The sequence below is a fragment of the Chenopodium album genome, chromosome 18, assembly GCF_948465745.1.
Source record: "Chenopodium album chromosome 18, dcCheAlbu1.1, whole genome shotgun sequence".
Classification (NCBI taxonomy): Eukaryota; Viridiplantae; Streptophyta; class Magnoliopsida; order Caryophyllales; family Amaranthaceae; genus Chenopodium; species Chenopodium album.
Genome location: NC_137851.1, coordinates 1,053,368 through 1,074,256, shown reverse-complemented (window position 1 = coordinate 1,074,256; position 20,889 = coordinate 1,053,368). Strand labels below are relative to the sequence as shown.

Below are 20,889 nucleotides of genomic sequence, written 5' to 3'. Positions count from 1 at the left end.
ATGAATATGTTATAATTCAAATGAAACCATTTACAATGCAGAATCCGGACTTCAACATGGATGCAAGGATCAAGCAGTTCTGGCTCAGGGACGTTCGTACCCGTCCAGTGAGAATGATGTTCCATGTTCGTGTCAACTGTCATTTCAGGAAGCTGTTTCAGATGTGGGGTGACGAGATGGGCGTCGATCCAAATGACATAGTGATGATGCATGAGGACAAGTTGCTCAGTCCATACCACACCGTACGTGGGGCTAATGTGAAGAACGATGACGAGGTCTTCGTTCTCACCAACTGCTAGAGCACCAATGGAGGTTTACTTTTGGCCTTGTCATAGTCATTACAAAGATTAGTGTTTCGTAAATTCGGTGACAAGGAGAATGTTTTTTGTCCTTTAAGTTGTGTGTTCTGTAATGTAAAAATTAGATTTGACCCTCTGCTACCTGTGCTTCAGATGCCTTTTGTAGGATTTATAGTAGCCTAGAGGGTCTGAAGTCTCTAATTAAGGTGTAATATAAGTATGATTTCTGTTTAGGAGAGGCATAATAGGCCTAGTAGGTGAAGTTCAATGGTTGACCGCTTAGGTATGTAATATAAGTATGAAGAAATGAATGTGTTGTGTTATGTTTGTGAAATGTCGTGTGTGCCAATCACAAAACCTCAATTGTTTAGAGTTTAAATAATTGCAGAGCAAACTAATAGGTGTAGTGAACAAAAAGGGAATCCACAAACTCGAACCACACCCAGAAACTAACAAGCAAAATCAAAAATAAAAAGTCATGTATTAAACTGAGAATTAGCACAGGTATGCTGTTTGGTAATATAGGGACATAAATCAAGAAAATGATCCTGATTGGGACGGGGACTTTGTACTTTGGGCGGGCCACAAGTAGGTTAACTTAAAAACAGAGACATGGAAATGCCGTCCATGAAGCCTATCAAATAGACATAACATGCATGGAGTGAAGGTGGGAAAACGTTGCATATGCAAATGCACAAGGAATGAATTTAGAAAAACCTTGTGGCGTCTTTGAAGTTGAAGGAATGACCTGAAAACCAATACTGGAATTGAGGAATGTTTTGGTGCATACAAAGAGGTTTGAGCAAACCAAAACAAATGGGCCTTTAGGCCTTATCCGGGAATAATATAGGTAAAACAAATGGGCCTTAGGCCTTATCCGGAAGTAATAGAGGTTGCCTACCCATACATTCTCAAACAAGCATCCAAGGTATTAAGAAAGCATTCAACGCAGATCCTAAGGGATCACAAAACATTAAGCAAAGCAGTAGTTTAAGCAAAAGGCCACAAAGTACACGTTGCACACTCAGTTTCAGAAAAATAAAGAGCCAAATTAAAGAGGCAAAATAAAGAGGCCATGCAACATACGACAACGTACCAAATGACAAAAACACCTAACAATTAAAGCGAATAACAACATAGCTCTGGTCTTGGCATCGGTCTCCTGATATATGTGTACACCAGGTAGTACGAATCCAGTTGTGTTGCTGACACCAAGAGTTGTATGGTCTGTGCTGAATCACTAGAATGTGGCTGACAAGTCAGATACCCAATTAACACTGTCAAGCAGGGCATTGGGTTTACGTTTCCGCTTAGCCTACAAACATGGAAACCAATGATAAGTGACACAAAATATGAAAGTAGAAACAGAGGAAAGAAGTGTTTAGCACGTTACAGGTAGTATTCCCTTTCCACCTGGAACTTGAACACATGAAGTCTGAGTTGCTGGGGTAACCTGTTACAAAAACCCAACAATTCACAAAGTATGTAAGTAAAGGAACCACAGAAAAAAATAAGATAAAAAGAAAAATCAAATATTAGGAGGCCAAAGTCATACCCTGTCTGTGTTGGCTATATCACTGGTTTTGGAATTGCGCTTACAGTTGGCTTTGGATTGTAGTTGTGAAGGGGTGATGGACTTGCCAATTGATTTTGTGTTAGCTTTGGGATTTGCAGCTGAAGGGATGGTGGACTTGCCCTTTGATTTTGTGTTGTTGGCCTTGGGTTTTACAGCTGAAGGGATGGTCGACTTCGCCTTTTTCCTGGTGTAATTCTTGGGTGTTATAGCTAGAGGGGTAGTGTTGCCACTTGCCTCGTTGTGGCTGCTACCCTTTGCCTTGGGCCTCTTTTTAGACATCAGTTGAGTACTGCTATTCCCCTTCTTCTGCTTCTTGTTATTCCCAGCCTTTAGTTAAAATAGAGTTAGTAAAACAAGGTTAGCCTGCAGGTTGTGAAAACTTAATAAAACACAAACAGATGAACACCTTAACTACATACACCTTTGTCAAAGTCTGTCCCTTACGCTTGCACTTGCTTTGGGTAGGGGGTTCAGCAAGGGAAGTTTGATGCTCATCGGGTGACACAACCTGCAGCATATATCAAGTAAAAACCAACCACTCAGTACTGCATATACTGTTTATCAGAAGACATAAGACATATGCAACAAACGATTACCTACCTTGCCCTTTTTCGCTTTTGCCTTTGGTATTCTGTACCCTAACTCGGCCAACGTTTTATGCCTAGATTCTCTTGGCCTACCTGGCCGCTTCTTCTTTATTATGGGATCCTTCACATTAGCATTAGCAGCTACACCTGATGGGGTATCAAGCGGATTGCCCTCCGAATCAGTGTGTTGGGCTGCATCAGGCATCCCGACTGACGATGTGGTTCCTGCTTGACCTGGTGAGGTTCTGATGGCCTTAGTTTGATCCCGTTTCTTACGTGAGGCTTCATCTACTTGGGATCTGAGTTTAGATAGACTGTTCATGACCCCAGCAACAGCTTCATCACCAACCATTGCAGCAGAGTCGCAAATCAGCTCAAAACAGGTCATCATCTTGTTAAATCTACTCCCCACAGCATCATCAGAAGGATCGTAATATGGCACCTTCACCCGGGTGTGCTTACGGGGGATGTCCTTCCGCCAGCGATCCAAAATGTACTTTTTTGGGGGTTCAAATACAAAATTTTGATATAATATTCTGATACAATGCTTGCATAGAATGCCATGTGTTTCAAATTTCCGGCAGTCACAAATCACCTCCTTTGTGGCACCAAAAAATTTTACAGTGTAGAATCTCCGCCCGTCAGTTATCACTTCTTTACTGCTTCCAGGAGGCACAATCCATATCCTATCCTCCAAAACATATTCAGTGACATTTTCAGATATCACGGTTTCCTTTCTAACATAACAGTAAGACATCCGTGCACATTCAGTCTGCATTTCTAGAAATTTCTTATCCATGTATATCTTCTGGAAAAACTTCTCAAGCTTAAAACCACTGACCAACCTCCTGACATACTTAGAGCAACGGCTACCAGCGCTGATCTCATCACGAACACGCTTCGCCAAGGCCATGCTATACTTACGTGGGAACTCATGCAATTTGGTGTGCCTATTCACAAACCCATCGAAAAACCTGTTTATGCTCTCGACCCGCTGGGTGGTCTTCATCCCCGCCCAAAAATATTCTTTCATGTAGGCCGGGACCCACATGTAGCTCTCTTTGTGAAGGCTTTCCAGCCAGGGGTCATCATGAAGCTCATACTCAGCAATAAAGTCTGCCCAATTGCTATGGAACTCTTCGGGAGTAAAGCTTTGATACACCACCGCCTTCAAAGGATTTTTGAAATCATTGTACCTGTGCACACAAATAGTACATTGCAAATGACAATATTTAGCACACACAAAAAACCACCAAACTTTCAACTACTCACTCTATTCCTTGTTCAAATATAATTGACAAATGAAAAATAAACACTTCACTAAGCCAGAAAAGGAGATCAACTTACAAGATTTAAATCAGAAATTCATAGACTAAATAATTAACACAAAGGACTAAATATGATGAATAAAGAAACACTAACCTAGCATACTTGCCGAGTTTTTCAGGAATCTTGCCGAGAATATGCCAAATACACCACCGATGGCGTGTATTTGGCATGGTTTCCCGTAGCGGCCTTCGCATTGCAGCTGCCTGATCTGTAAGTATGGCTGATGGGGCTCGGCCATTCATACATGTTAGCCACTGCTGGAAGATCCATGTAAACGTGTCACAGTCTTCACGAGAAACTAACGCACAGCCAAGCAGCAAGGACTGTCCATGATGATTAGCTCCAATGAAATTCACAAACGGCAACTCATACTCGTTTGTTAGGTACGTGGCGTCAAAACAGACGACATCTCCAAAATCATCATAGGCCGCCCTGCTTCTCGCGTCCACCCATAGCACATCCTTCAGACGCCCGTGCTCATCCAACCTTTGAGCATAATAGAAATTCTGATTCCCACTTTGCATTTTCTGAAAATAATCCATCATGGCCACCGCATCCCCACCAACCATATTCAACCGCTTCGCCTTATACACCTCATGCTGCAAATCTTTCACAGTTAACGACAAGTTATCAATCCCATTTACATCTGTCCCCATACACCCATGTAATTGAGACACAGAAACTCCCTGATCAAAATACTTCAGCAACTTCCTCTTAACATTAGATGTCATTTGCTTCATGCGATATTCTTTCACCAACTTCGCCTTACTCGGGGTTGGATTATGGCCCGAGTGTTCTAACTCAACAGTCTTCAATTCCCAATCACCCTCATCATTCAGGCTGGCGTATACTTTTGCTTTGCATAGACATTTTTTTGAAGTCCTCTTTCCTTTCACAGTCTCATCATCCTCACATACATCAGAAAGAACAACTGCCCCTGGTCCTGTCATTTCCATTTCTTTTGCACGCTTCTTCGCTTCCCTAAAAGCCCTCATGTCGGGTCTTCCCCAACACTCGCACCTCCATGTACTAGCAATTCTCTTAGTCTTGTCTTTCTTTGAATTTACTCCTTGAACCCTTGAAACTCCAAACCCTTGTTGCTCAGCATAATCCTTGTAGTAGCTTTCAACATCTTGCCAAGTTTTGAAAACCATGCCAACCCTAGGAGGCTCAATGACAGTGAGGACCGTTATTTGATTGCTTGCCACTACAGTTTCAGTCGTCTGAATTGTTTTCATAGGGGTTAAATATCGAGCACTGTCTGAACTTACTCCAATCTCTGACTGATATACACCATTCAAATCAGAACCCAGCTCAATAACATCTCCAGATGTTAAGCCCCCTAAACTGTTACCTAAACTATCCTCAATAAAAATTTCCTCCAAACCATCTCCATCCATATTCCCTGCTCCATCCAGACCTCCTGCTAAGTCCCCTTCCCCTTCAATAAGTGCTTCCCCTTCCATTAACCCGACCTTCAATTTCACTCCACTACCAACATCATCAATCCCCACACCAATACACCTTTCAGTAAGGACATCAGTTTCAGTTTCCACACCAAACTCACCTGGTAATATTAATAATAATATCAAGCATAGTAAAATTACACAATCATAGTATCCTTAATTTACTAACATACATTCACATATTCACAATTAGAACCAACATTTAAATAAACAACAAATAAAACAAGACAGTCAAATCACCATACAAAAAATATCAACACCTGCGATTACAACCCAGTGACACTAATTCATAAACCATTATATTACTAGAACACAATATATTTTAATAAATCAAAATTTCACCAATTATACGGTCAACAACATTCAACATCATAACCTAATAACCTAATTAACAAACACTATATGATTTCATATATGGAAAAACCGAGAACTATCCAGACTAACCTTCCATTGCTGCAATTCTCCACCTCCAGATCTATAATCAAGCACCTCAGATCTACAATCAAGCCCAGACCTCCTGCTCGCCCGATCTACATACGGCACTACCTCAGATCTGGAAAGTGCACCACAACACCTGCTCGCTCGATCTACAACACAAACACCACTTTGATCGGATTAGATTACAACAATGAAGATAAGCTCCGGTGACGCGTCAACAAAGGGTTTTGAAAATTCTACTGCGTGGCGTGGTTACTTCTGTACGCAGTTACTTCAACTTTTACCATGTATTTACTTTGGAGTTACTGATGGGATTAATGATAAAATGGACAATTGTCGAATAACGTCGTCAAGTTCACCCTCTATCTCCGTCTCCTATGTGCCACGTGATCTGCTTCGGTGGAAAGCACTATCACCAATTCTTCAGAGTTAAAAATCAATTCTTTACAAATCCCTATGCGATTTTATTACCACTTTGCCACTAGAGAAACGCAAATGTTTCTCAAAGAGAGAAACTGGGGCGCGCCCCTATTTCTGTTGATAGGAGACATGTATGGACGCAATTTTGCTTATCTTATCGTGGTTAGAAGCTACTAATTGACGGCGAGTATATCAGGAATTATGGTGTCAGGGATGGTGATGAGGTATTTTTGCTTACATACTCTTTAAAACTTTCAGTGCTCTGACATTATTTGCTTATATTATGTCATTTTGGTATAGTAAATGAAAGTGAATCACTTAGAGACTTGATCCTTTCTAAAACTTTACCGTGGTTGTTTCAACCGTGTATACACTTAATCCGTTGTTGTCTACAGCAAAGCAAAAATCTACTTACTTATTGGTTATATTAGCTTTTCTCAAGTAAAAGTGAGAAGTCTTAAATTTTTAGGGGGTTGTTATTTAACGCCCACAAATTACTCAAAACGCCCGCAAAATTACAAAATAATTACGATATTACCCTTGACTCTATTTCTTACCCTCTTCAACTCTATTTGTTATCTTCCATCCCTTTCATAACTCTAACTCTCAAAACCGAGCTAAAGTAAACTCTACCACCACCGAACACCGCCACGGTTACCAGCATCAACACCACCGCCAGTACCACCAACACCCAACACCACTACCACCACTATCACCAGCACCACCACCACCACCACCACCACCACCAGCACCACCACTATCGCCACCCGGTTACATGTCGGAGGCGGAAAGCAGGGTGTCCACCCCGCCGGACCCACTTGGTGAGGTAAATTTTTAATTTTTCTCGCCGAAAATGTACAAAACCGCCCGAAAAAACCGGTTTGACCATGGTCAAAACGCCCAGGAAAAGCGGTTTGACCATGGTCAAACCGCCTAGGACAACCGGTTTACCGTGGTCAAAACGGGTTTTCTAGGCGGTTTGACCATGGTCAAACCGCTTTTTCTGGGCGTTTTGACCATGGTCAAACCGCTTTTCCTGGGCGTTTTGACCATGGTCAAACCGGTTTTCTAGGGCGGTTTTGTATTTTTTTTTTAAAAAAATCTTTGCTTTAATTACTATTATTATTATTATTATTATTATTTCTATTATTATTATTTCTATTATTATTATTATTACTATTATTATTATTATTTCTAATATTTTTATTATTATTATTTCTATTATTATTGTTATTATTTCTACTACTATTATTGTTATTTTTATGATAAGTAGAATTAAGTTGTGATCATTGTTGTGATTATTATGTTTTTTATTTCCATTATTATCATGGTTATTATGCTAAATTTCATGTTATTTCTTTGTTTAGGCGTCATTGCCGGATTATGGGGGTGATGGAGTTGACTACAGTGCAGTCTTTATAACGTCAACGATGTTCCCAACTTTTGAAGAGGCCTTTGAATGGGCTCAAAACATCTCTATTGGTTGCGGCTTTTTCCTTACAAAGTCTTCGTATAAGACACAACGAGATGGTCGGCCAGTCAAGTATCTGAAGTGCGATCGTGCCCATAGAAATACAGCCGAAGACAGGGATATGGAGAATGTTGTACGAAAAAACACAAAAAGAAAGGGTATCAAATGTCCTTTTCGGATCAAGATCACATGTGTGGTAGATGATCTTGGGTGGCAAATAATTCCTGTATCTGGTTTGCATGGCATGCACAACCACCCTATGATGGTTTATCGAGAGGGTCATAGACAAGTGAGTGGTTTAAGTCCGGCTGCGAAGCAATTGGTTCGACAAATGAGTTCAGCATGTGCAAAACCTGGTAACATAATGGCAGCTGTGAAAGATGCGTATCCCAATGAGAACCCTAACATGAGGCACATCTATAATTTCAGAAGTCGTTTAAGGGTTGATGATAGTGAAGGGAGAGATGTCGTAAACCAGTTTCTTCACTTGGCCAACGAGCACAAGTACGTTAGTTGGGTAGCTGCTGACCCCGACACACGTGTTGTCACCCATGCCTTTATGGCACATCCAGAGATGGCGAATATGTTGCGGACTTATCCACATGTCATAGGGATGGATTCCACATACAAGACAAACAGGTACAACATGGCGTTCTTCGAGATTGTTGGGGTCACACCGACAAACCAAAACTTTTTGATCGGGTATGCTTTAATGAAGACAGAGTCTTATGAGAGTTACAAGTGGGTGTTGGAGAAATTGAAGCTGTATATGGGTTTTGAAGTGACTCCTACTGCGATTCTAACTGATCGAGAGTTGGGACTGTTGAAGGCGGTGAAAGAGGTATTCCCAGACACAGCTCACTTGTTATGTAGATGGCATATCAACAAAGATGTGTTGGCCAAGGTATATCATTTGTGTAAGAAAGATATGGTGTTAGTTGAGAGATTTAGAAATGGGAGGTGGTCAAAACTCATGAATGCAACAACTGAGGCTGAGTATGAATTTGAGTTGCGTCAAATGAGGGATACTTGGGGAAGATCATGGCGTACCGTTGTGGATTATGTGGAAAAAACTTGGCTTGTACACAAGGAGAAGTTTATCTTGGCATGGACGAATCAGGTGTTGCACTTTGGCAACGTGAACACGTGTAGGGTGGAGAGCCAACATTCTGTGCTTAAACAATGGCTCGGTAGTTCCAGAGGGTCGTTGGATTCAATATTCAGTCGTGTGCACCGCGCCACAGAGGGTCTGCTTATTGGAATTCGTCATCATTTGGAGGACTCCAGACGACGAATTGGAGTGGAGTATAGGGGCATGCCGTTGCACAATCTCAGTGGCCATATGTCCTTCCACGGTCTCAAAATTCTGAAGCATGAGGTGACCAGGATGAGAGAGTTATCTGATGATGTGTACGAGCGATGTGGTTGTGCGTTGTTGATGACACACGGCCTACCATGTGCTTGTACCATATATACCTCGATTCAGGGTGGCACGGGTTTATATTTGGATCAGGTCCATCCTTTTTGGAAGACTCTCGTCATTGGGGATGGTGTAGGCATTCATACTTTTGCTGATGAGTCGGAACAGGACACTGCACAATTTAGATCCCTAGTTGATGAGGTTCTACAACGCGACCCCGGTTTTGTGCGGAGTGTGAACCGAGTGTTGTTTACGGAGCTTCACCCTGAAGAAGGAGATTACAAAGAACCTGAGATAAACGAGACAACCAGGGGTCGACCACAAGGCCAGCAGTGGTCCTCGTCTACTAGACGGGATGCAAGTGGGTTCGAGCACATTCCGAGCAGTCGTAGTCGTGGTCGTGCTCGTGGGCGAAGTCGTGGTAGAAGCAGGGGTCGTTCTACATCCAGCTTCGGTCGTGGAATATCAAATGAATCTGTAAACATGAGGACGCCACCTGGTATAAATTGTTATTATTATTAATATTTTTGTACGTTACGTAATGAATGGCGAATATGTAATTAATGCGTTGATGATGTATTTACAGGTAATCAGATGAACATCGACGAGTTTTTGTACGTCGATTGGTTTCCAAATGTCATGTTGCCGTATTTGGAAGGATGGGTAGACCCTATCGGTGATGGCAACTGCGGATTTCGTTGTGTTGCAGAATTCTTTTGGGGTAACCAGGAGGAATGGATATTGGCCAGGACTGTGATTGCGAATGAGATAACCAGGCATCCTAACGTCTACTCTCACATTTACGGTGATCAATTGGAAAATGAGGTTCGTCGTATCACGTGGACTGGTGGTAGGTGCACAGGCGACCATTGGATGGCAGTGTTTCAAGACTTGTTCCCGATCGCAAATCTGTTCAACGCTGTCATTATGCTATTCGGTACAGGCATTGATGGTGTAGGTGTGTATCCATGCATCACTGTGTTACCGTGGAGTGCCCCGTCCACTTCCACGGGCCCGAGTAGGGAGCTTGCACTACTAACGGTGGGGAACTATCACTACGTGCGGTTGCAAATGTCTCCTAATTTCCCTGTTCCCCCAATAGCCGGATTTTGGTATGACGTTCGTGAATTTAGCGTCCAAGATTGGGACCAACGATATGCAAGTAGGATAGCAACATGGCATAATATTAATAGAAATTCTACTTGTAATTAAAAACGCAATTTAAATTCCAGTTTTAATTAGTTTTTAATTACAATTTTAGTTATAATTAAAAATTACATTAAATTCTATTACATTCTCATCATTGCATCCCACGCCGCAATAAGCTCCTGGGCCTCAACCACTGTTGGGGTGACCTCACCGCCCGTGTCTGGGTTATACGGCTCGACGATGTCCCGACACTGTATACAGCCCATGTAAGTGGTCCTCGGGACGTCCTGCGCAGGGGTGAGAGAGTAGGGCCACCAGTTAACCTGCATATGCAATAACAATAAGAATGTTACGTTACATGACAACACGTTAAACAATATTACACATTTAATTAAACAATAACCATACCTCAGCATCAGTCATCTGATCAAGTCGGGCCCAAAATGATGCGAGTCGGTGCTCATCCCTGGACTGTGCTCTAGTATCCCACATCGAGGCACGAGCCTCACCAGGCTGTACCACCAAAGCTCCCTGACATGGCCGAAAGGATGGGAAGTACTCATATATCCATGCCTGGAGAAGCGTGAGACAACCACCAATGGCCTTACACTCAACACAGGAGGCGATACCCAACTGACGATAAAGGAAAGCAAGTGCAGCTGACCCCCAAGAGTAACGATCAAGATCATCAGTAGACTTCTTCAACTCCAAAATGCAGGAGGGAAGAAGGCGGTTACCACTCTTGTCAACGAATAAGGTGCTACCGAAGAGTGTAACAAAGAAAGCCATGAACTGAACGTCGGGAACCCGATCCAACAACTTGCACCGCTCATAAATGGTAGTCACCGCAACAGCACCGTTTTCCCAAACTGCTCTTGGTTTCACCAACAGCTCATCCCTACTCAACCCCAGCAACTCCTGAAAATCAGCTTGGAGAGACGCACTGTCGCTGACCATGTCCACCAAGTCCCCGTCAACGGGGATCCCAAGAATGTAAGCGACGTCGTGTAGCATGATGGTCATCTCACCAAAAGGGAGGTGAAAAGTGTTCGTATCCGGCTGCCACCGTTCAACGAACGCAGAGATCAGAGGCCAATCAATGTGGGAATGCATGATAGACGGCAAGTGTCGTAGTCCAGTGACACTAACGCGCTCACGTAAATCAGCACTCAACTCTGTCTCCCACTCCTGCAGCGACTTGCACCACTGAATCCTACTGTGGCACCTCAACGGCTCACGATCCTGTCCGACCCAAATACGTGACGCAATATGAGCCGCGTAGCTGGGAATAAGACTCCCATCAACTGGACCCCCCGGCATCGCCTCCTGAACAAGCCAAGTAGTATCCGCGTCTCGAGCAGCACGAGACCTACGAGTACGGCCAGTGCTCGTACTCGCACTACTAGAAGCCACAAACCTCCCTCCTCTACCTTGCATGACGAAAACCCCTGATGGCGCCTCCTCGTGCTCGCCTCCTGCGGAAGTCGAGGCATCCTCCATGTAGTCATGATCAGGATCATAATCGTACATGTCATCATCCGCCGCTCGAGAAGCTGCCCTCTCCCTCCTAACAGAAGCATCAACACCTCGAGATCGTGTATGTCGAGGACCTGATCCTTCGACATGTGTGAACTCGATGTTTAACCTCCTCATGTTTCGTGGCTGTTATTTAATTAATAAATGTAATTGGTATACGATTCAATAAATTTAATATATATAGAAATATAAATGCAATTACTTTTTTTTATCTAATTTCCTAAATATAATGCTATTAATATATAAACTAAAATTTACCAAATATATTAATTAAACTCAACGTAAAATATAAAACTATATTAGTTGATTATCTAAACATACACCTAATTATTTTAAAATTCAAATACACAAATACATTATTTTATTTCTAAACATAAATTTAATAAAGCTACACATATAAAAAAACAAACATATACAATATCATTTTTTTCCTAAACATATAATTAATAAAGCTAAACATATACGAACATATTATTTAATTTCTTATACATAAAACGTGAACTTAAATTAAACAAATATATATAATTAATATTTTTTTAAATTATACATAAAACGTGAACTTCAAATAAATATTTTTTTTTTACTAAACAAATATTAAAATTAATCTAAACAATTAATAAACAAATATATTATTAGTATAAATTTAAATTAAAAAAAATAATAATTTAAATTCCAGTGCTCAAACCGCTCAAGATATCCGGTTTGACCATGGTCAAACCGCCCAGTGAAAACGGTTGACCGTGGCCAAACCGGATTTCCTGGGCGGTTTGACCATGGTTAAAACGCCCATGAAATCCGTTTCGACCACGGTCAAACCGCCCAGGGAATCCGGTTTGGCCACGGTCAACCGTTTTCACTGGGCGGTTTGACCATGGTCAAACCGGATATTTTGAGCGATTTGACCATGGTTAAACCGCCTATTTTGGGCGATTCGGTCAAGCGTTAAAAAAAAAACCGAACCTGCTCCTCCGGCACGCCGTCTTCCTCCCTCGACCGTCCGACGTTCTTCGTCCTCGGCATCTTGGCGGTTCTCCGGTGGTGTTTTTGGGTGCTTGTGGTGGTGGTGGTAAGGGGGTTGGGTGTTGGTGAAAGTGGTGGTGGTTTTTTGTTTTTTTGGTTTGAAGGGAGTTGAAGATAATGGTTTAGGGTAGAGTGGTTCAAGGGTAGAGTGGTAATTTCGTTGTAATTTTGCGGGCGTTTTGAGTAATTTGCGGGCGTCAAATAGCAGTTCACAATTTTTAGCATGTTTTGTGCCGGCATTTAATGCTAGCTAAGTTGTTTTAACACTATGTTGGATAACAATAAGGAAGGGAAGGAAAAAGAGGGAAGAGAAAGGGAGGTGAGGGGAGGGAGAAGGTGACCTTCTAAAATCCTTCCAAATCTCTCCAACAATGGAGGGATTTGATTTATTGAAAGGGGAAGGAAAATGGATTCTTCCAATTATCTCCCGTTCCCTCCTTGCATTAGGTATCCAAACAAAGGATGATGCATCCTTTCCCTTCTTTTCTCTTCTCTTCCTTTTACTCCATTTCTCTCCACCCAAACATGGTGTAAGTGTAATGTATAGCAAGGAGATAACACCTATGAGCCAATTAATTTATGGTAGTTGATTGCTTGTAGACCAGCTTTTAGTTTGGTTGTGATGATAAGGATGTTCCCTAATTACTTATTATCTTTGTCGCTGCTAGTTATCCTATTCCAAATAACTGTTAGAGCACGTCACTGTAGCTTTCCTTTTGGTGAGAATAAGTTCTCAATTCTATTCTAAGCTTGGGTTGCACTACATTCTTGCCTCATTGGTCCTAACTAGCATAGGTGAGGACTACTATCTGAAACTCTTTGTTGGTTATGCATTACGCACAAACTTGAAAATAATCCATGACTGAATACTCTAGCTGTGAGTGATGTTGATTGTGGTGCCTGTATGCCTGTAAATTCCCATTGAAATACAGAAAGCTGCTTTTGCAATTTTGAGCACTTTCTATGATAAGGTGTTGTTGAAGATGTTTTGTTGCTTTCTATATCCGGAGAATAATCTCTTGTAAATTGACATATGTCATCTTTCATTTATCTATATGTTGGTTTCTAATTTTTTTTTAATTTCATATTTAAAGAGAACTATACGGAATAATCACTTTTGGCTCATATAGCCGACCCCACTTATGGGATTAAGGCTTTGATTGATTGATATTTAAGAAATGGAAATGGATTTATTATATTTCGTTTAATTGACATAAACTCCTGAGGCTCATATGGGCTTCTCTTAAGTTTCTCTTTACATGCAGTTGTTTCTGAAACTGTATTGTGTTGGTCTTAATGGCTGGTAAATTCTTCTTGTTAGTCCTTCGTAGAAGGTTTAAACGTATTGATACTGATGCTTCAGCAATAGAGTCGAGTGTTTTTATGTTGTCTTGGAGGTTGTTTGATGTTTGAACCTTTCTTGGTAAGTTATTATACTAGTTTTCCTTCAATTTAATTCTTGCTATATGTGTCTTCCTGACGTCTGAGTAGTTTACCCTGTGAGGTCAGGTTAATCCTTCTTCTTTGTGCTGACTTGACCTTACTTGATCTTTGCAGCTTCGTTTTGTTCGGCATGTGTCAATTGCTTACAACCTCATAAAGAAGAGATCAAGAAAACGAATAGAAGCTTCCAAGCCTTGCACAACGTAAGACTTCATCTATTGCTCTTTCCATCCTTTTTGCTTTATCCCATGGCTGCAATATAATGTTACACCTATATGGAGTTAAGTGGTCTGAAAGGTGGCAAATGAATACTTTAGGGCGTTTAGGTAGTGGTTCTATTATCTAGGCGGTCATTTCTAAGGCAGTGGCTTGTTTGTCTTGCTGGTGTATACTGTATAATGCTGCCTCTAGCGACAGATTTCTGAAACATGCTGCTCTTTAGATCCGGTCAACTTAAAGAAAAGATCATGAACTACTTTGCTCCTTCTGATTACACTGTTGTTGGTCATCACAGGATGAAGAATAAATCATTTTTATGACGGTTTTTATACTTGCTGAAAAGTAATCACTGCCTTAAAGTACACAGATTCATTGATTTTTTTTCAAGAATCTACAATATATTTTGTCTGAAGACTATGTATGAAACTCTTAGTGCTTCTTGATTAGTAGACCCATTCAATGGTAATTGCACTGGCGTTGTGGCAAGCAAATAATATAGACTGGTCTCTCACTTCTCCTTAATTCTAAGGTTCTCTTTATTGCACTCTAGATCAAGGAAACTGAATGATTAGGGTGTTCTGTCATGCAGAACAGAGAACAGAGAAGAGGAAATATCAAAAGTAGAGGAGGCCTTTGTAAACTGACTTTATTTTATCTACTAGTACTAGAGAAAAGAGAGGGAATGGGATTCAACACATACAGCTTTATTTTCATTTTTTTTTTTCCAACTTTCTCTGACTAACCCCTTCTGTTTTACCTATTTCTGTTGATAGGAGACATGTATGGACGCAATTTTGCTTATCTTATCGTGGTCAGAAGCTACTAATTGATGGCGAGTATATCAGGAATTATGGTGTCAGGGATGGTGATGAGGTATGTTTGCTTGCATACTCTTTATAACTTTCAGTGCTCTGATATTTTTGTTGCAAGCAGCATGAGAAATTATATCATTTTGGAGTTGTAAATTCAAAGTGAATCACATAGAGATTTGATCCTTTCTAAAACTTTACCTTAGTCGTTTTCAACCGTGTATACACTTAAACTGTTGTTGTCTACAGCAAAGCAAAAATCTACTTACATATTAGTTATAGTAGCTTTTCTCAAGTGAAAGTGAGAAGTCTTTAATTTTTAGCATGTTTTGTGCTGTCAGTTAATGCTAACTAAGTTGGATTTCAATTCGAGTCTTTAATTTTTAGCGAGGAGGCCCCCATTACTCTTCATGAGAAACAAACTTTGTTTCTCTAATGGCAATATCGAATTTTTTTCCAACTTTTGACTCTACTGGGATGCTGACTGGCTCTGCGTAGGGACACTCTTACCTGGCAAGTGTTGCTTAGTTGACAAACGTTTTCTGTTTTTCCTGTCGTTAAAACATTTCACGTAGGTTTATTCATATATTCACCTGCTTCCAAAAAAAAAAAAAAAAAAAAAAAAAAAGGTTCCTATCAATGGCGAGATATCAGTAATCAAATTCTCGAAGGTGAATCCAGCTCTACTGCTCTAGGTTTGCTGCTGCTTTGAGGGCTTTGAGGAGATTTAAATCTCTGTTCGTGGATGTGGAGGTTAGTTAAGTTGTTTAATGTTTTTGATTTTTGAATTGCGCAGTATATCTTATCTAGGGTTTGTTGTTTGTGTGTTATTATTGTTGCGAGTTGCGAAATGCAGCAAATTTGTGTAATTCAACTCTAAATTTTGGTTCATTGCGATGTTTAATTGTGTTATGTTATTGTTTAAACTTTGGTTTTGTATGTAAAATTGGGAAAGTAATTGCTGCTATCAAATTGTGGGTTTGATCGGGGAAAAATGAATTGTTTATGAGTGTGAAAATTGATTTGCTGAAATGGAGATTGAGTTGTCGAAGATTGGATTTTGCTGAATTGGAGTATGAGTTGAGTTGTTGAAGATTATATTTTGCTGACAATTGAATTTGGTTTCGAATGAGGAGAAGACTGTGAAAATTTTGTTGCTCAAAATTGAATTGATCTGAGTGTATGCAGCACTTATAATCTGAATTCAGCCAACATGTTAAGTTTGTTGTTGTTTCAGTTGTAATTTTCGTTCTAATTTATTTTTATTTTATTTTATTTTTTGGTGAGATTTTTCGTTTTGTATTTGCTATTGGAAGTTTGTTGCCCTTAACAACCTTATAATATTTTTCGTTTTGGAAGGCTAACTTGCTATTTAAACATTATTGTTACATAACTTACATTCACCAAATTGGAAGTAAAGCAATGTTTCATTTGTGGTGTAGCCGGTACTTTGAAGAACATCATAGTTTGTTGGTCATTATGTTGAGCTATGTTGGAATAAAAATAATTTTGGTCGAATTCTTATGGTTTAAGGAAATAATAACCAATTGGGAAACTCTTAACCAGTATTGATTTTCTGAAGTGGCAAGAATTTTTTATGGTATTAAAAAAAAAGATTAATAAAACCAAAAAAAAACCTTCCCTGCTCTTAAAGGGTTTGATTGTTTTCTTTGGCAATCTCAATTTAACAATTGTTATAAAGACTTCAAAGGAGGAATATTTCAGGTAGGTCAGTAGTTGAGATAGAATATATTAACAGGAGTATAATCATAAGAGCAGATTATTGAGATAAATTAACTTAAAAGTGGAGCTTGTTTTAGTTAGTATAAAGAAGTAAGGACAAGGGTATTTCAGGGGTAGAAAATTATTGTGATTCTGAGCTCTTTGTGACCAAAAGAAAGAAGAATATTAATATGAAGTCTAAGTATGCCGTCGAGATAGTATGATGCATATAGACAAATAGTTGCGCAAATCTGAGATGAGTTTCATTGCAAGTCGTTGTAGTTTATGTCTTAAGGAAAAATATTATAAGGTTGTTAAGGGCAACAAACAAGCAGATTTTTCTTCACTTTTGTATTTGCTATTGTTGAAGTTGTAGTTTTCTTTTTGGATAACCTGCTTGTTTCTGTTCTGTGGCATTCTTTCAATTGAACCTGTTGCAATATTATAAGGTTGTTAAGGGCAATTATATATACTCTGTCAAAATGTGAACCAGAAATGGGGAATGGTTTTTTTGACACAGAAATGGAACCGGTTACAAGGGGAAGTGAGGGTGGTGTTGTTGATCGTGGCAGCGAGGTTAAGTTTAGGAGTTGTATCGACGTGGATGTTGAAGATGTGGTGGAGGGTGAAGATATAGATGAAGATAGTGTTGACATTGATAATAATGTCACTGGGCAAGGTGGTGAACCAGTTTCTGTTATGTACTTATCCCCCATGAAAACAATTCACACGACACACACGGTTGTTGGTAGCAACCAAATGACTGTACTCACTGTTGAAGAGCCTAAGGTTGGTATGGTATTTCGGTCTTGGGAAGAAATTGAAGCCTACTATAAGGAGTATGCTGAGCAAAAGGGGTTTGGGGTGACAAGGGTGCAGGGTGTAAATTGTAAGAAGGACAAGACTAAGAGAATTGCTACCACGTGGAAGTGTGAGTGTTGGGGAAGACCCGACATGAGGGCTATGAGGGAAGCTAAGAAGAGGGCAAAGGCAATGGGAGTTGGAGGTACAGGTGGATTAGTGGAAGGTGTCGTATGTGAGGATGAGTTGAGTCGTGCGAAGAGGACTTCTAAAAAGTGTGAATGTTTGGCCCGAATTTATGCTAGTATTAATGAAAATGGTGCTTGGGAATTGAAGACCGTTCACTTAGAGCATAATCACTTGGTAGATCCGGCTCAAGCAAAGCTTGTCAAAGACTATCGTAGGAAGCACATCACCTCAAAAGTGAAGAAGCGCTTGATGGATTACTATGAGCAAGGTGTACCGATTTCTCAAATACATGGGTGCATGGCAACCGAGCGAAACGGAGTTGAGAACATGCCGTTCACTGTGAAAGATTTACAACATGAGGTCTACAAGGCTAGGTGGTTGAAGATGGTTGGCGGTGATGCTGTGGCAATGATGGAGTTTTTTGGAAAAATGCAATCCGATAACCAAAATTTTTTCCATGCACAACGTTTGGATGAGGAAGGGAGGTTAAAGGATGTGTTGTGGGTGGATGCTAGAAATAGAGTAGCCTATGAAGACTTCGGTGATGTTGTTTGTTTCGACACAACCTACCTTACGAATGAGTACGAGTTCCCTTTTGCCAACTTCGTCGGTGTGAACCATCATGGGCAAACGTTATTGTTGGGGTGTGCACTTATTTCACATGAAGATTGTGATACTTTTGAATGGGTATTCCGACAGTGGGTAGCATGCATGAACAACCGGGCTCCTCGATCCATTTTGACTGACCAAGCAGCAGCCATGAGGAGGCCCCTAGCAAAAGTCATGCCAAACACTATTCATCGTTGGTGCATATGGCATATTATGAGCAAGATTCCTGACAAACTTGGCAAATGTTCACGGTAAGATTTTTATTAACCTTATGTAATAATATAGATTTATTGTGTATTATGCATGTGTATTTTGCTTGAATGTTCTGCCTTGATTGCCAATTCACATATTTGTTTATATTCGTTGTTATAGTTGACATGTTGTGTTCTTGCTTCAGTATAGTTGACCCCCCCACCCCAACTCTCTTGATTTGCATTTCCTGCATTGTATAGCTTGATTTGTTTTCTATGTTTTTTTTTTCGTTTTTTTTTTTTGGATATTTATTTTCTGTTTTTAATTCCCTTTTCCTGATTTGTTCCTGGATATTTTTCCTGGTAATTTATTTCCTGCTAAATTACAGTTGATCCCCCCAACCCTACCTCTTATGTGTTATTGATTAAGCACAGCTGAACCCCCACCCCACCACCTCCCTGATATGTGTTTCCTTATCTGTATTTTCTGTTTTATATTTTCTGGTTATTTTTTTAGTTCTGTTTTTTATTCCCTGAAATTTGTAATTGTATTCTATTTTTATTTTTATTTCCTGTTTTACATTTGACCCCCACTCCACCACTGATGTGTTTTCCTGATATAGCCATTAATTGATGCACTCGTTTCTTTTATTGTTTTAAAGTGGTTGTGTGTGCCTTGAATGGTAGATATGTTGGCCTTATTCTGTTTCTTAATGTTATGTTCTTTAGTTACCAAGAATTTGTTAACCCTTTGAAAGAGGTGGTGTATGAAAGTTTTACCCCCGACGAGTTCCATGATCGATGGGCAGAACTTATATTTGAGTATAAGTTAGAGAACAATGAATGGCTTCAAAGCCTCCACAAAGAGAGCTTTATGTGGGTGCCGGCTTACATGAAGGAGTTCTTTTGGGCTGGTATGAATGTAGTTAAGAGTCAGACCAAAGCGAAGAGACAGAATGCAGCTAAGGGTCAGACCAAAGCAAAGGGACAGAATGAAGCTAAGGGACAAAATGCATCAAAAGGAAAGGTACCATACAAGTGCAAATATTTGTTACATAACAATGATCATTGGATAATACTTCTCTAATTCTAGATAAATCTATTGTCCAGGTTAAGCAGAAACGGCTTGATGAGTTGCTGGGCTAATGGGGAATTCTGTTCTATTTATTATGCAGTGTACTGATGGTTTTGTGGTAAAACGAGCAGCGAAAAGATTATTGTTAATGTATGGCTGTAATTGAATTGGACTGTTAGCTTTTGGAAAACGATCTGGTAATGTTAATATTAGCAGAATATTATGTAGCTGTAATCTGCAGTTTCTGTTTTTGTAAACCGAGCACTGACCACTTCTCGATATTTATATTGGTGCTTGAGTCTAATAGGACTGCTATCTTATGGGAAACTAGGAACCCTTGCTTGTAACATATATGAAATGACAAAGTTAAGTCCTAGTCATGAAAGAGTTTTTGTTGTGCTTGATTTTTGTCAGTAACTTAAATGGAAAATTTAAAAAATAAAATTAAATAAAATAAAAAAAAAACTAATGACACAAAAGAAAAAAATAAACAAGTAAAACACTGTCATAGTATAGAGCAGAGTCGGTTAACTGAGTTGATAATCACAACAATTATAGCTACTAAATATAGTTCCAATGAACCTATATATCAATTAAATAGAGCAAATTCGGTTGAATTGAAAGGAGTTGATCCCAAAAGTCACATTGAATGTTTAAAGTTCTATTAACGCAACTTTTCAGAACTATCATGTACATGCATGGATATAATTTGTCAAATGTAATTGTAAAAGGTATACGGTAGACCCATTTACCCGAATTGACAGCTTTAGGTATACCCAACGTTATTAATCAAAAGGTTTATATAGTAAGAATCAATTGAGTAGAGTTGTTTGTAGGTAGAGGTGTCAAACCCGAACCGATCCGAAAAAAACTATCCGTTTCGAACTGTAACCGATCCGATTTGATCCGAGAAATTCAAGACCCAAACCCGATCTGTAACCGAACTGAACTCAACCCGAATCCGAACTTGACCCGATCTGAACTTAACCCGGCACCGATTTGATCCGACCTGAACTCAACCCGAATCCGATTCGACCCGACTTGAACTCAAACCGATCCGATTTGACCCGACCCGAGCTCAATCCGATCTGAAATTGACCCGAAAAATAACCGATCTTAT

General features: G+C 40.0%; 1 protein-coding gene and 1 long non-coding RNA gene across 4 annotated transcripts in view; both read left to right on the top strand.

The window, feature by feature from the left end:
* Window positions 1–14,394, top strand: part of LOC145591107 (uncharacterized) — a 30,539-nt gene extending 16,145 nt beyond the window's left edge. The window contains exons 3-4 of the long non-coding RNA XR_014102245.1: window positions 6,240–6,339; window positions 14,269–14,394. This is a non-coding gene — a long non-coding RNA (uncharacterized LOC145591107). The remainder of the gene's footprint in view (window positions 1–6,239; window positions 6,340–14,268) is intronic.
* A 1,376-nt stretch (window positions 14,395–15,770) lies between these two features.
* LOC145591105 (protein FAR-RED IMPAIRED RESPONSE 1-like) lies at window positions 15,771–20,270 on the top strand. 3 transcript variants are annotated; one of them, XM_081647506.1, is made up of 4 exons: window positions 15,771–15,935; window positions 17,398–18,754; window positions 19,424–19,721; window positions 19,805–20,270. In XM_081647506.1, the coding sequence occupies exons 2-4, from the start codon at window positions 17,400–17,402 to the stop codon at window positions 19,838–19,840; spliced, it is 1,689 nt and encodes a 562-aa protein (XP_081503632.1). In that variant the 5' UTR covers window positions 15,771–15,935; window positions 17,398–17,399; the 3' UTR covers window positions 19,841–20,270. The 3 variants fall into 3 exon arrangements, with proteins under 3 accessions (XP_081503632.1, XP_081503633.1, XP_081503630.1); XM_081647507.1 differs by having other exon boundaries at window positions 17,425–18,754; window positions 19,805–20,268; XM_081647504.1 differs by lacking the exon at window positions 15,771–15,935 and having other exon boundaries at window positions 17,263–18,754.
* Window positions 20,271–20,889: the final 619 nt, after the last annotated feature.

Coding starts and splice junctions, on each gene's coding strand:
- LOC145591105 (XM_081647506.1), top strand. CDS start 17,400: ATGGGGAATGGTTTTTTTGACACAGAAATGGAACCGGTTACAAGGGGA. Junction 18,755..19,423: donor AAACTTGGCAAATGTTCACG/GTAAGATTTTTA, acceptor TATGTTCTTTAG/TTACCAAGAATTTGTTAACC. Junction 19,722..19,804: donor AAAATGCATCAAAAGGAAAG/GTACCATACAAG, acceptor TCTATTGTCCAG/GTTAAGCAGAAACGGCTTGA.